Source organism: Bufo bufo, chromosome 9 (assembly GCF_905171765.1).
Source record: "Bufo bufo chromosome 9, aBufBuf1.1, whole genome shotgun sequence".
NCBI classification, from domain to species: Eukaryota; Metazoa; Chordata; class Amphibia; order Anura; family Bufonidae; genus Bufo; species Bufo bufo.
Genome location: NC_053397.1, coordinates 74,849,067 through 74,864,772, shown reverse-complemented (window position 1 = coordinate 74,864,772; position 15,706 = coordinate 74,849,067). Strand labels below are relative to the sequence as shown.

General features: G+C 46.2%; 1 protein-coding gene across 2 annotated transcripts in view; it reads right to left on the bottom strand.

Annotated features, from left to right (window-relative positions):
- The window catches only part of VAV3 (vav guanine nucleotide exchange factor 3), a 259,355-nt gene extending 247,825 nt beyond the window's left edge, over positions 1 to 11,530 (bottom strand). For both annotated transcript variants that reach the window (XM_040408568.1, XM_040408569.1), the window contains exon 1: positions 11,189 to 11,530. In XM_040408568.1, the coding sequence (XP_040264502.1) occupies positions 11,189 to 11,392 (204 nt within the window). In that variant the 5' untranslated portion in view covers positions 11,393 to 11,530. The remainder of the gene's footprint in view (positions 1 to 11,188) is intronic.
- Between the last annotated feature and the right edge of the window lie 4,176 nt (positions 11,531 to 15,706).

Below are 15,706 nucleotides of genomic sequence, written 5' to 3'. Positions count from 1 at the left end.
ACCTGTGGTCCATCATCAAATGTGAGATTTACAAGGAGGGAAAACAGTACACCTCTCTGAACAGTGTCTGGGAGGCTGTGGTTGCTGCTGCACGCAATGTTGATGGTGAACAGATCAAAACACTGACAGAATCCATGGATGGCAGGCTTTTGAGTGTCCTTGCAAATAAAGGTGGCTATATTGGTCACTGATTTGTTTTTGTTTTGTTTTTGAATGTCAGAAATGTATATTTGTGAATGTTGAGATGTTATATTGGTTTCACTGGTAAAAATAAATAATTGAAATGGGTATATATTTGTTTTTTGTTAAGTTGCCTAATAATTATGCACAGTAATAGTCACCTGCACACACAGATATCCCCCTAAAATAGCTAAAACTAAAAACAAACTAAAAACTACTTCCAAAAATATTCAGCTTTGATATTAATGAGTTTTTTGGGTTCATTGAGAACATGGTTGTTGTTCAATAATAAAATTAATCCTCAAAAATACAACTTGCCTAATAATTCTGCACTCCCTGTAGTGTAGTGCAGCGTGTGATGTATACATGTGTGTGATGTATGTAGTGCAGCGTGTCATGTATACATATGTGTGATGTACAGTACAGACCAAAAGTTTGGACACACCTTCTCATTCAAAGAGTTTTCTTTATTTTCATGACTATGAAGGCATCAAAACTATGAATTAACACATGTGGAATTATATACATAACAAACAAGTGTGAAACAACTGAAAATATGTCATATTCTAGGTTCTTCAAAGTAGCCACCTTTTGCTTTGATTACTGCTTTGCACACTCTTGGCATTCTCTTGATGAGCTTCAAGAGGTAGTCCCCTGAAATGGTCTTCCAACAGTCTTGAAGGAGTTCCCAGAGATGCTTAGCACTTGTTGGCCCTTTTGCCTTCACTCTGCGGTCCAGCTCACCCCAAACCATCTCGATTGGGTTCAGGTCTGGTGACTGTGGAGGCCAGGTCATCTGGCGCAGCACCCCATCACTCTCCTTCATGGACAAATAGCCCTTACTTTCAAAGTTTTCCCAATTTTTCAGGCTGACTGACTGACCTTCATTTCTTAAAGTAATGATGGCCACTCGTTTTTCTTTACTTAGCTGCTTTTTTCTTGCCATAATACAAATTCTAACAGTCTATTCAGTAGGACTATCAGCTGTGTATCCACCTGACTTCTCCTCAACGCAACTGATGGTCCCAACTAGGGATCGACCGATTATCGGTTTTACCGATTTTATCGGCCGATATTCAGGATTTTGAACATTATCGGTATCGGCATCTATTTTGCCGATATTCCAATAACTTATTGGGAACACAGAACGCGCTGCTCTCAGCGCTCAGTGTTCCCTCAGCAGCACAGGGGAGAAGGAAGCAGTGTCTCCCTCCCCCTGTGCTGCCGCTGCCGCCAATAACAGGAGAGAAGACAAGAGGAGGGGAGGGGCTGTGGCCGCTGCGCCACCAATGAAGATGAGTCTCTCATTAATTCATATACAGGAGGCGGGAGCTGGCTGCAGAATCACATAGCCGGCTCCCGACCTCTATGAACGGTATCTGCAGTCCGCGGTAGTTAACCCCTTAGGTGCCGCGGATCGCAGCTACCGCTCATAGAGGTCGGGAGCCGGCTATGTGATTCTGCAGCCAGCTCCCGCCTCCTGTATATGAATTAATGAGAGACTCATCTTCATTGGTGGCGCAGTGCGCCCCCCCCAAGCCCCCCAGTAATAATCATTGGTGGCGCCCCCCACCCCCATCCCAATAGTAAAAACATTGGTGGCGCAGTGCGCCCCCCCCAGTATTAATCATTGGTGGCAGTGGCCACAGGATCCCCTCTCCCCTGCTCCTCCGATCGGAGCCCCAGCAGTGTAATCCTGGGGCTCCGATCGGTTACCATGGCAGCCAGGACGCTATTGAAGCCCTGGCTGCCATGTTCAGCTCCATGCTGCTGTGTGCACAGAGCACAGAGCAGCAGGGACAGTGTGAGCTCCTATTCACCCTGATAGAGATCTATCAGGGTGAATGGGACAAGGGTTCTAGTCCCTAAGGGGGCTAAAAGTTAGTAAAACAAAACAAAAAAAAAACACCAAAATATTAAGTATAAATGAAAAAGATTTACAAAAAAAATAAAAAATACACGTTAACAATAAACATATTCATTTTCAGCAGATTTGTGTAGGAAATTTTTTTTTTTCTCAAAAATGAAAATTCCCAGAATATCGGTATAAAATATCAGCCGGAAAATTCACAAATTATCGGTATCGGCCCTAAAAAATCAATATCGGTCGATCCCTAGTCCCAACCCCATTTATAAGGCAAGAAATCCCACTTATTAAACCTGACAGGGCACACCTGTGAAGTGAAAACCATTTCAGGGGACTACCTCTTGAAGCTCATCAAGAGATGCCAAGAGTGTGCAAAGCAGTAATCAAAGCAAAAGGTGGCTACTTTGAAGAACCTAGAATATTACATATTTTCAGTTGTTTCACACTTGTTTGTTATGTACATAATTCCACATGTGTTAATTCATAGTTTTGATGCCTTCATAGTCATGAAAATAAAGAAAACTCTTTGAATGAGAAGGTGTGTCCAAACTTTTGGTCTGTACTGTATGTAGTGCAGCGTGTGATGTATACATGTGTGATGTATGTAGTGCAGCGTGTGATGTATACATGTGTGTGATGTATGTAGTGCAGCGTGTGATGTATACATGTGTGTGATGTACGTAGTGCAGCGTATGATGTATACATGTGTGTGATGTATGTAGTGCAGTGTGTGATGTATGTAGTGCAGCGTGTGATGTATACATGTGTGATGTATGTAGTGCAGCGTGTGATGTATACATGTGTGTGATGTACGTAGTGCAGCGTGTGATGTATACATGTGTGATGTATGTAGTGCAGCGTGTGATGTATACATGTGTGTGATGTATGTAGTGCAGCGTGTGATGTATACATGTGTGTGATGTACGTAGTGCAGCGTGTGATGTATACATGTGTGATGTATGTAGTGCAGTATGTAATGATCACACAATGCACTACATACATTACACACATTGATACATTACACACTGCACTGTCACCCTTCTTCTGCAGGTCCATTTTGATGTCTGGGCGGTAGACTTCAGCTCCTCAGCCGCCATGCTTCTCGGGGTCATTGCGCAGCGCGCCCGGCACTCCTTCCCTCAGTCACCACCGGGAGCCGGACCCTCCTCCTTCCAGCGTCCCCTGCTGCAGGGCGCTGTATCGCTCCGCCCAAACTAACCAATAGCTGTCCGGAGCTTTGTTATTGGTTACTGCAGACAGAGGCAACATCTAAGCGCTGCCTGTGCCGTTCACAGCACGCCCTGCGCTGATGAAATTGCGTATTGGTACGCCTTAGACTTTTTCCAGGGAGTAAAATGGCCTGAACAGGCGTCTTGGACGCTTGTACAGGCGTTACTGCGAACTCTGCAGGGGACACTGGTGACGGGGCCTTATTTATTCTACGGCCACCGTAGAGGGCGTTATATACACTGGTAGCACTATAGGGGGCGGGCAATCATAAATACTGAGGGCAATATGGTGGCTATTATTCATACTGGGGGCACTGTAGGGGTGTATATAAACTAAGGGCACCGCAGGGGTTGGGATTATCCAAAAGAAAACCAATGACATTCATCCATTTTTCATGGCTGTTTTTATTGCCAATGAAAAACTAATGCAAAACTGTCGTGTGAATGTAGCCTTAGAAACAGAAATAGACTGTACAAATTAGTAGCAACAATAATTGTATTAGTAAGTGCCTTGTATTAACTTCCTCTACATGATAAATGCTATGTATTTGCTGAAGTGAGAGAACCCCTTTAAGTTTGCTTTAAAACAATGGTTTCCATACCGTACATACTGTCCTGGTACAATGCTCAGTTGACATCTGAACGAGAATCTAATAAAGTATACCATCTGATCAAGAGAAGAGAAGCCCACGTAATAAGTAAACCGCATGAACCAAGTTTTGGAGAAACCACCTGAAGTGTCAAGAAGATCACGTCGGCAAAATGCCTTTTTAATGCGCTCAAGAAAAAGAGCTGGTGAGGAGTAAGGAGAGGAGCGCCCTGAAGACGGTTCTAGGGATCTTTATAGTGACAGATGCCCGTTTGTTAAAGAGAAAAGTCTAGGTCTAACTCTGAAAAACATGTACCAGCAGATGGTAGGAAATGATATCTTCCCACGTTGAGTACAATACAGGAAATGGAAAGACAACAGTTTCCCTCCTGTAAGTCTAAGAATATAGTCACCATAAGGCCATGCCGGATTAGAAGATGCTCATGGCTGGGATGGTCATGGAGTTTGGTGGATATACATGAAGAAGTCATGGCAGGCAGAGTTTGAGCGGTAGACCAAAACTGGTCAAATTTTCAATGGGCTGTCAACACCGTGAAAAATCACTTTTGTAACATCAGGAAACAAAGGACCTTATTGCTCAAGCACCGTTGCACCATCCTGATATAGAATGAGAAGGAGGAAAGCTGCTGACACCAGGAGGACAGGGAGCCAAAGAGTGACACCAGCAGCCACACAGACACACATGCAGCACACAATATAACTTTAAGGGTACTTTCACACTTGCGGCAGAGGATTCCAGCAGGCAGTTCTGTCGCCGGAACTGCCTGCCGGATCCGTCAATACATATGCAAACTGATGGCATTTGTCAGACTGATCAGGATGCTGATCCGTATGACAAATGCATTGAAATGCCGGATCCGTCTCTCCGGTGTCATCTGGAAAAACGGATCCGGCATTTTTTTTTTTTTTCACATTTTTTGCGGTCTGAGCATGCGCAGACCGCAATGTCGGATCTGTTTTGCCAAAACACTTAAGGACGGATCCGGCATTAATGCTTTTCAATGAAAAGAAAATGCAGAATCCGGCATTCCGGCAAGTGTTCCAGAATTTTGGACGGAGATAAAACCGCAGCATGCTGCGGTATTATCTCCGTCCTGAAAAGTCTCAAAGACTGAATTGAAGACATCCTGATGCATCCTGAACGGATTGCTCTCCATTCAGAATGCCTGGGGATATGCCTGATCAGTTCTTTTCCGGTATTGAGACCCAAGGATGGAACTCAATGCCGGAAAAGAATAACGCTAGTGTGAAAGTACCCTAACACTTGTGAAATAGTAAAGCAACTCAGATGATGAAAATTTTTGTTCGTGCACAAACGACATCCCTGTTAAGCAATGCAATCCGGGCTTGTTTTCTCTCATCCTCCCTTATAAGTAAAGCAGAACGAAAAATGACCCTTGGTAATAGTAAGGAATGGTCCTGGTAACTGATATAAAATGAATCACATGTTCTCTGAATCTGGTCAGCAAATCTACCTTTGTAACCATAGCACATTATATGATACTAAGGATAGTTTCACACTAGCACTAAAATCTTCCAGCAGGCTGTTCCAGCACAGGAACTTTTTGCAGATCCTCTCAAGTTCTATCAGGTTGCATGGGGACTGTCCGTGGACAGACATTTTCAGGTCTTTCCAGAGATGTTCAATTGGGTTCAAGTCAGGGCTATGTCTGGGACACTCAAGGATATAGTTGTCCCTAAGCCACTCCACACTGTGTTGTCTTGGCTGTGTGCTTAGGGTCATTATCTTGAACTTCTGAGGTCCGGAGCACTCTGGATAAATAAGAATATCTCTGTACTTTGCTCCACTCAGCTTTCCCTCAGCCCTGACCAGCCTCCCTGTCCCAACCGATGAAAAACAGCCCAACGCCATACTTCACTTGGGATGGTATTGGGCAGGTGACGAGCAGTCCCTAGTTACCTCCAGACATGACACTTAGGTTTATCAGACCAGAGAATCTTGTTTCTCAAAGTGTGAGGGTCATTTAGGTGCTTTTCTGCAAACCCCAGATGTATGTGTCTCCAGATGCATGTGATCATGTGTCTTTTACTGAGAAGACGCTTCTTTCTGGCTACTTTGCCATAAAGTCCATATTGTACTGCAGGGATGGTTGACCTTCTGGAAGATTGTACAATCTGCACACAGGATCGCTGAAGCTCAGCCAGAGTGACCACTGGGTCACCTCTCTTACCAAGGCACTTCTCTCCCCATTACTAAGTTTGGGGGGGAAGCTCTAGTAGGAGTTCTGGTTTTTCCAGACTTCTTCCATTTAAGAATTATGGAAGCCACTGTGCTCTTGGGAACTTTTAGTGTAGCTGAATTTGCCACAGGTGGACTCCAAGCAAGGTGTAGAAATATCTCAGAGATGATCAAGAGAAATGGGAGGTCCCCAGAGATAAATTTCAAGTGTCATAGCAAAGGGGTTTGAATACCTACCTTTTTTGATAAATTAGCAAAAAATTTGGTTTCCCCTTTCTCAATATGGGTACTGAGTGCAGATCGATGGAGGAAAACTAGATTTCTTTATTTTTGCACAGGGACACAACATAACAAAATGTGAAAAAAGTGAAAGGGGCTTTCTGAATGCACTGTATATGATTTATTTTTTACTTTTTGCACCTTTAGTCAGCTGGGCATGGTCAGGTTTAGTGGGAAGGGTGTGGCCTCCCAAGGCCAGCAAAGTTACTATTCCGAGCAGAAGAGTTGGAGTAAGTTATGGGCATGGCTAGAGTGTGTAGAAATGTACCATCTCCAACTCCAGCGTGGAGGGAAAGGGGCTACGGGTTCTCCTTACCAATACCAAATGTGTATAAAGACTTAGTGGCAATGCTCCATGGGAAAATAATATGGAGAGGTATTTCCCAGGGAAAGAGAACCATCTTGCTAGTGCCACCTTTTAGAAGTGGCTTCCTATCAGTCAAAGTCCAACTTCTTAACAAGCCTTGGGACATTACAATGGAAATTAGCCAAGCTAAATATCGATCCATAGACAGCTGTATCTGGGTGTATGTCCCTTATAAGTACACAGAAAGATTCTGGCTGGCGGAGTGAGATGCCTTGGGGACATCTTAGGGGGTACTGGCTCTACTTAATAAGTCCAGCTGTATATGGAGACTTAGTGGCAATGCTTCATGGGAAAATAATATACAAAGAGGTATCTCCAAGAGAAAGAAAACCATCTTGCCAGCTCCACCTTTTGGAAGTAGTGTCCCATGAGTCAAAGTCTGGCTTTTTAACATGCTTAAAAATAAAAATATATATTAAATTGTATACTTAATTTCCTAAATGCATAGTTCATTGTATGTTTTCTTTTTAGGAATTTAGGAAAGTTTAGAAAGTCTAATCATTGAAATCATGCTATGTTCTATCAATATAAAGCCCCTATTTATCTAAAAACAGTGATAACTAGCAAGGATGTGAAGTCGCAGTCCGTTTCAGGTGGTTGGAGTGTAAAAATAGAGGAGTCTGAGTTGGAAATGTGGCTTCTTGTATGGCTTTGCACTTGGATATACATTACAAAGGTCCATCTTGGATTCAACAAGTACAGCCAAGGTTCACAAAGGGTCTCCCACCAGAAGTAAATGTCATGAAAACCACCACATTTGCATAATCGAAACGTGAACTTTCTTGCAAAGTTGCAAAGTCTACAAAATGCAAGGTTTAAAACAGTCAAAGAAACCACATCCTACAACATATTATATGGGGAGACTTCTTTGGCCTCCTTTAATTCTCACAATACAGACCCAGCAGCAATATAACGGCTCAGTTCCCCATTGCATGGCAGGTGATATATATACCAACCAACCTCTTTAAGGAGTTGTCTATAGACTGTTTAACAACTCAAGAATGTACTCATTTCGTAAAATTCGGCAACTTCCTATTTGGCATACAATATACATGCACTCCCCTCCGCCAGGGACTCCAATCAGCATTATCAACAGAAAAGGTTCCCACTAATTGTAAAGGGGTCGCCCAGAGCACCATACGTTTATTTCAAAGTGAAAACATTGATGAGATGTTCTCTGTAAATCTTATAGCTATATGTGCTGTACTCTTCTGTCATGAAAGCAGCACCCAGCAGTCTGAGCAGTTCAGCTGTGACTCCCCCCAGCCCCTATGTGACCCACCGCCCACCAAACGGAAGCCCAGCTCAAACAGCTGCATATTGTGATGCGGTATAATCATATATGCGTGATCATAAATAGAGATGAGCGAATTTCATTTGAAATTCGTTCACACTTCGTTTGGCGGTAATAGGTGAATTGCGTTATGGATTCTGTTACCATGGTCCATAACGCAATTCTATGATGGAATATATAACTGTAAATGCTCTTAGTAGACATACGATATTATGAGCACCTGTCTATTCTTCATCTATGACCAAGAGGTTCAAGTCCTTATTATGTAAAATGTGCACTCAGCGTCCAGCATCTTGTCCGACATTAGCAGAACAATGACCCCCATCATAGCCGCTCAGTACAGTCAGTCCATTCTGTTCGGCACCAGTTCATTATTAGGGAGCAGATACAATGCCGGCGGGAGGCACACTGACGGACGTCTTACAGCTCTGTACATTGTTATCAGAAGATACAAGACATAGGCAAGTGATACGTTGTATCCGCAAAGGAAGATCGCAGTACAGTGCAGACAAGAAAAGGAAATATACAAAAAGCATGGAGATAAAGGGAAACTCCAGCACAGCAGTCCTTTTGATGGACTGTGATTGGGATGTTGCCTAGCAACCGATAGAAGAAGCCAGGTGACTGTGGAGGACCTCCTCACTTCTGTTACCTGCAGGTCTGGCGGTACATGCTGGTAATGGGTCCAAGTAAGGACTGGAGTGCGAGTTCACCTAGATATATAGATTTATATACTGTATATATAGAACATTTACATCATATCGATACCCACATGTAGAAATAGCAGCAGGCAGAAGATATTTCTCACCAATTTGTGCCAATAGTCTAAATTCATTAAAGGGTTTCTATCACTTCGTTTGACATATTTAGCTGTCAGACACTAGCGATCCGCTAGTATCTGCTCTAACAAACTATTCTAATACAATAGGTTTTGGGGCAGCCGTTTCGCTAAAAAAAGAACTTATATCTATATGCTAATGAGCCTCTAGGTGCTATAGGGGCGTCATTAGCACCTAGAGGCTCCGTCTACCTTCACAAAATACTGCCGCCCAGCGCGTCCCTCCAGCCCGCCCATCTCCTGCTGAATGTGATCCTCCCCGTGCGCGTCTCTATTCTGCGCATGCGCAGTGAATGTCTGACCGCTTCCCTGCACAGACATCTCCACTGCGCCTGTTCCTCGGAGCACTATGATGTCATCGGCGCAGGCGAGATGTCTAAGCAGGGAAGCGGTCAGACATTCACTGCGCATGCGCCGAATAGAGACGCGCACGGGGAGGATCGCATTCAGCAGGAGATGGGCGGGCTGGAGGGACGCGCTGGGCGGCGGTATTTTGTGAAGGTAGACGGAGCCTCTAGGTGCTAATGACGCCCCCATAGCACCTAGAGGCTCATTAGCATATAGATATAAGTTGTTATTTTAGCGAAACGCCTGCCCCAAAACCTATTGTATTAGGATGGTTTGTTAGAGCAGACACTAGCGGATCGCTAGTGTCTGACAGCTAAATATGTCAAACGAAGTGGTAGAAACCCTTTAAAGGGGTTTTCTGAGATTTTAATACTGATGACCAGGGATGAGTGAAGTGAGGTTCAGATCCTAGATCCAAAGTCGCTTTCCTCAAAACTTCGGATTAATCCTGTACGGAAATCAGTCTCCGTACAACATTCAAATGTACGGCCTCCGACGAGGCGAAACAAATGAATCCCAAAGTCATGAGATTTCGGTGAACAACTTCAGTATTTGATTTTTAAACTGAAAAACCATTTTAACTTGGATCCGAACTCAGGTTCTGGCAAGACTTCGGGAATAACTCACTTCGCCTCGTCGGAAGCCATACATTTTAATGCTGTACAGAGACGGATCTGCGAACAGCATTAATCCGAAGTTTTGAGCGAAGCGAATTCGGATCTAGGATCCAAAGCTCTCTTTGCTCATCCCTACTGACGACCCATCCTCTGGAAGGTCATCAGTATCTGATCGGTGAGGGTCCGGCACCCGGGACCCCCGGCGATCAGCTGTTTGAGAAGGTACAGGCGTTGTGAGCGCCGCGGTTTTCTCACGGATTTTCCTAGGCCAGTGACGTCACGTTCATCACTCATGTGGCCATAGAAGTGAATGGTTCACCATCACTGACCTAGACCATACTTAGGCTACTTTCACACTAGCGGTTTTCTTTTCCGGCCCTGAGTTCCGTCACAGGGGCTCTATACCAGAAAAGAACTGATCAGGCATATCCCCATGCATTCTGATTGGAGAGCAATCTGTTCAGGATGCATCAGGATGTCTTCAGTTCAGTCTTTTTGACTTTTCAGGACAGGGATAATACTGCAGCATGCTACGGTTTTATCTCCGGCAAAAAAAACTGAAGACTTGCCTGAATGCCGGATTTTTCCCCATAGGATTGTATTAGTGCCGGATCCGGCATTCAAAATACCGGAATGCCGGATCCGTCCTGCATGCGCAGACCGGTAAAAATGTGAAAAAAGATACGACGGACCTGTCTGTCCGCATGATAAGCGGAGAGACGAATCCGTTCTTGCAATGCATTTGTGAGACAGATCCGCATCCGTATGCGTCTCACAAATGCTTTCAGTCACATGCAGATCGGCGGATCCGGCGGGCAGTTCCGACGACGGAACTGCCCGCCGGATCACACTGCCGCAGGTGTGAAAGTAGCCTTAGGCCCAACAGGAGCTGCAGAATCACGGGGGCATTTTACGGTAAAAATATTACAAGTATTAGCCTATTTCGAAGATCTGTCCAAATGTTGGACAGCTCCTAAAAAGGCGCAGCGTGGCGGCTCAGTGGTGGCCAAACCAAGCTTGAATCTGACCAGGGCAAAAGCGCCATATTTTCATCCCGTCTGGATGAGTTATCAAAAGGCCGCTCCGATTTTACTGGCAATGCCCTCAACACTGCACGATGCCAATGGATGCCCACTACTATCAAAGGGCGCACCGCACACGTTCAAGGGGTGCAGCAATCTGAGCCAAGATGGCCCTAGACCGTGAGCCCCATTCTGTGTACAGCGCTGGGGTAGGTGTTGGCGCTATAGAAATACTGCCGGTAGTCGTATGCAGGATACGGGTACAGATATGGCACCTATAGGTGCTCGGCCACACACGATTACAACCAGTGGTGATGAAACGCGGGCGACTACTGACCTGGGACATCTGCGGGCGAAGATTGATGTCCTTTAAGTTAACGCAGCTGGACTGGAGGTTCTTGAGCAGCTGGCACAGAAGGACCCCATCCCGGAGGGTCTGTGCCAGGTCGAATACCTGCGCCGTGTCCCATGTCACCCTGTGGTTGGGTGGCAGCACCCTGCACCTGATCAACCACTGGGCGCACTGTCTCCAAGGCTCCATTGGTGCAGTTCTAATGATAAAAGTGCTGGATGCTGAGAAAGTAGTGGGGGGCACTGGGCACTGCCAGGGGACTGCTCCAAGTTACAGGACTGGGGGTCCTCCTGAGGGCGGTCAGCAGCAGGCGCACAGCAGGGTCACCGGCTCCGCTTCATGCCCCGTCACCTGCACTCAGCGCTGCTCCTCGGTGTCACTCCCTAGGACTTGCCGCTACTTAGTAAGCAGCAGCTGCGCCCCTCCCTGTGGAGCGGCTGTCAGTCACCGGCCTGGCGCCCATCCTCACTGTCTGCTCTCTGTCCGTGTCCGGGCGCCTCTCTCCACAGCTGCCCAGGGCTGCAGCGCCTCTGTCACGCATGCGCGGTGCATGTGGATGTGTGACACTACCTGCTGTCATTACACAGGAGGAGGGGGGAGCTCCGACACCACAGGCTGCTGACATGGGCGGCTGCTGTGTCCTGCTGTCAGAAACCTCAGCTACAAAGCCTTAAAGGGTTGGTCTCACTTCAGCAAATCACCTAGACAAAGTTAATACAAGGCACTTACTAATGTATTGACTCCTTTGCTGGCTTTCTTAATTTTTCCATCACATTATGCACTGCTTGTATCCAGGGGTTACGACCACCATGCAATTCAGCAATTGTGGTCGTGTTTGCACACAAAATGGCCAGGACAGCAGGACTATGCGTAGGCCAGCGCGTTTCCTTACAGCAGAGATCAGCTTCCTCCGACACTCCAGTTGTGGTGAAACTACGACTCCCAGCATTCACACTTGATTGGCAGTTCTCAGAACTCCCTGCTGACCCCTGTCCTATAGTGTACAAGAACGACCACCGCTCCTAAATGGCAAGGTAGTCGTAACCATAGAAACGAGCAGTGTATAATGTGATGGAAAATGAATCCGGCCAGCAAAGGAGGCAACGTGGACAATCACAATACATTAGTAAGTGGCTTGTATTAACGTTATCATTGACTGAAGTGAGACCACCCCTTTAAGGGCGGCTGCTATCACTGACTCCTGGAAACAAGCATGGCTTGACGCACGTTTTCCTTGTAGATTTCCTGTCAGTAATTGCGGTGAATAACAAACAGCTGAGGACAGAGGACAATAGCTTGTATTAAGGGCAGTGTAAATGCAAAGCTGTTGGAGTGTTTCTTTAACCCCTTGACGCTGCCGCTATTTCCAGTGTTGAAGGGACAGCCTTTTTTTGGTTGCTTTTCTTTTTTGCGTCACTGTGCCACGAGATCTATAACTACATAGAAGAGGTTGTGTTAGGAAGCATATTCTACACTTTTCAAACCAGCACCTGGATCTGAATACTTCTGTAATTGCTTGTAATTAAAAAAAATTGGTATAGCCACTGAGTTATTCAATAAAATGTATCTGTATAGCGCCACCTGCTGTTTGTTCTTTTCCATATTTTTCTTGTCCGTCTCACTGAGCTGGTTGATCGTGCTAAGTTCATATCTTTAACTATCACCAGCAATATGTTCTATTAGAAGCTATAGTAGTTACAGGCAGAGAGCTGCAGCAGAAAGGACACACCGCCTGAGCTGCCATGCTGATGATAATCTAGTAGAACAATTGGAGCAATGAATGGGGAGATCTCTGGATCCATGTGAGGTACAGGGATGGTTATAGCTTTGTTATAAAGAGATTGTCATGTACTATATGATTTTCATTTTGTTATATCAATCATGGCATAACCCCTTTAAGTGCCTGGTGTGAGTAACATAAATGTACTATGGACGTTGCCAAGGGGTTAAATTAGTTCTCGGGGTTACTATAAAGTCTACTGAGAAGAGCACTCTAATGCTCTGTGATAGCTACACATGATTAGGAGTAGTAATGTACGAACATCGGCCGGGACGATTCATGAACGCAATCCGCGAACGCGATCAAATGTTCGCAAACCGCAAGTTCACGGCGGGCCCCATTCACTTTAAAGGGAACCTGTCATCGGGATTTTGTGTATAGAGCTGAGGACATGGGTTGTTAGATGGCCGCTAGCACATCCGCAATACCCAGTCCCCATAGCTCTGTGTGCTTTTATTGTGTAAAAAAACAGATTTGATACATATGCAAATCAACCTGAGATGAGTCCTGTCCCTGACTCATCTCACGTACAGGACTCATCTCAGGTTAATTTGCATATGTATCAAATCGGTTTTTATACACAATAAAAGCACACAGAGCTATGGGGACTGGGTATTGCGGGTGTGCTAGCGGCCATCTAGCAACCCATGTCCTCAGCTCTATACACAAAATCCTGGTGACAGGTTCCCTTTAATGGCAGGCGAACCTGAAAAACCTAAAAGTGCACAAATCGTCCCAGAACATGGACAGTGACATACCAGAGGGGGATCAATGGCAAAAATTCCCACAAAAAATAAGTATTTTAATCAGGGGCCATTTTTGTACGTCTTAAAGGGAAACTGTCAAAAATGTGCCCTGCTGGAGCCTAGAAAATTTTTATTTTAGACCGCGGGAGTACAGACCCCAAACATTAGGCATTCACCGGACAGAAAAGAACAGGTGTTGAATTCCTCCCTGATCCTTGCCTCATTCATTTTTAGAAATGTGAGGTAGTCCACACTGTCCTGAGCTAGGCGAGTCTGCTTATCGGTCACAATCCTCCCTGCTGCACTGGCCGTCCTTTCGGACAGGATACTCGACGAGGGGCAAGCCAAGAGTTCCATGGCAAAGTCTGGCCACAGGTCAAGGCTGCACACCCAGTAGTCAAGGGGTTCCTTGCTTCTCAGAGCGTCCACATTGGCCGTTAACCCGATGTAGTCAGACACCTGTCGGTCTAGGCGTTCCCTGAGGCTGGATCCGCAGGGCGGCTGTCGATGGGTTGGCTGCAAGAATGATCTCATATCCGAATTGTCCAGCACATCTTCAAACCGCCCTCTTCTTGCAGGTGCGGTAAGATTGGTACCCGCAGCTGTTTCTCTGTGGGTGGAAATTCCTCTGCCAGCGCCTGCAGCAGCAGAATGCAGCATCTCTCGAAGCAAGGCCTGGAAATGCTGCATTCTGACAGCCCTCTGTGATGCTAATAACATGTCCGCCATTTTGTGTTTGTACCGGGGGTCTAAGTACGTTGCCACCCACTACTGGTCCTTGACCTTTATGCTTTTTATACAGGGGTCTCTCTTCAAACACTGGAGCATGAAGGCCCCTATTTGCACTAAATTGGAAGCAGTGGAGCGCCCTGTCTCCTGCTCATCGCCCCAGGAGAATGTCGTCCTCGGTCTCCTCCCCCCAGCCACGGACAACACCAGGGATCCACGAAAAAGTTTAAAGCCTGCTCTTCTTGCTCCTCCTCCCCCGAGCCACCATCCTTCTCTGACTCCTCTTCAGACTCTTGCTGACCTGTCTCAGATGGAGTAGCCTCCCTGGGAATTAATTCAGCATTGCTACTTCCTCATCTTCCTGCTCCTGCTCCTCCACGGCTTGATCAATGACACAACGCAATGCATGCTCCAGAAAGAAGGTGTAAGGTACGATGTCACTGATGGCGTCCTGGCCACGACCAGTTTGGTGATCTCATCAAATAGCCGCAAAAGTCTGCATACGTCGTGCATGAGCAGCGCGGTGAAAAAAAAACAAGCTCCGCAGAACCTGTCCTGTCACAAAGTTCGTACAGGTAGTCGTTAACGGCACGTTTCTGCTGGAGCAGCCTATCAAGCATATACAAGGTGGAGTTCCAGTGCGTCGGACTGTCACAACTCAGACGTCTGACGGGCAAGTGGTGTCGCCGCTGAACGTTAGCAAGGCGAGCCATGGCCGTGAAATATCTTCTAAAATGGCCAGAGATTTTCTTGTCCTGCCACAAGACGTCCTGGACCCTGGGGTATTTGGCAACGAATGGCTGCACGACTAAGTTCAGGACGTGTGCCATGCACGGCACGTGTGTCATTTTGCCCTGTTCAGCGTGCTGATAAGATTGGCACTGTTGTCGCACACCACTTTACCAACTGTCAAATTGAGCAGGGTTAGCCAGTGATCGGCCTGTGACCATAGAGCTGAAAGGAGTGAAGGACCGGTGTGGCTCTTGGCTTCCAGGCACAACAGCCACAGCACATCATGGCAACGTCTCACCTGGCAAGTTGAATAGGTTCTGGGGAGCTGAGGGGGTGCAGCGGAAGAGGTGGTAGCAGTGGAAAAGGAGGAGTCAGCCGAGGAGGAGACAGAGGATGGAGTTGGAGGAGGAGAAGAAGAGGCAGGCCTGCATGCAATCCGTGGCGGTAACACCAAATCCACACGGTGCAACGGGTTGCATGCTTGACAGCTGTCAGAAGATTTACCCAGTGGGCAAT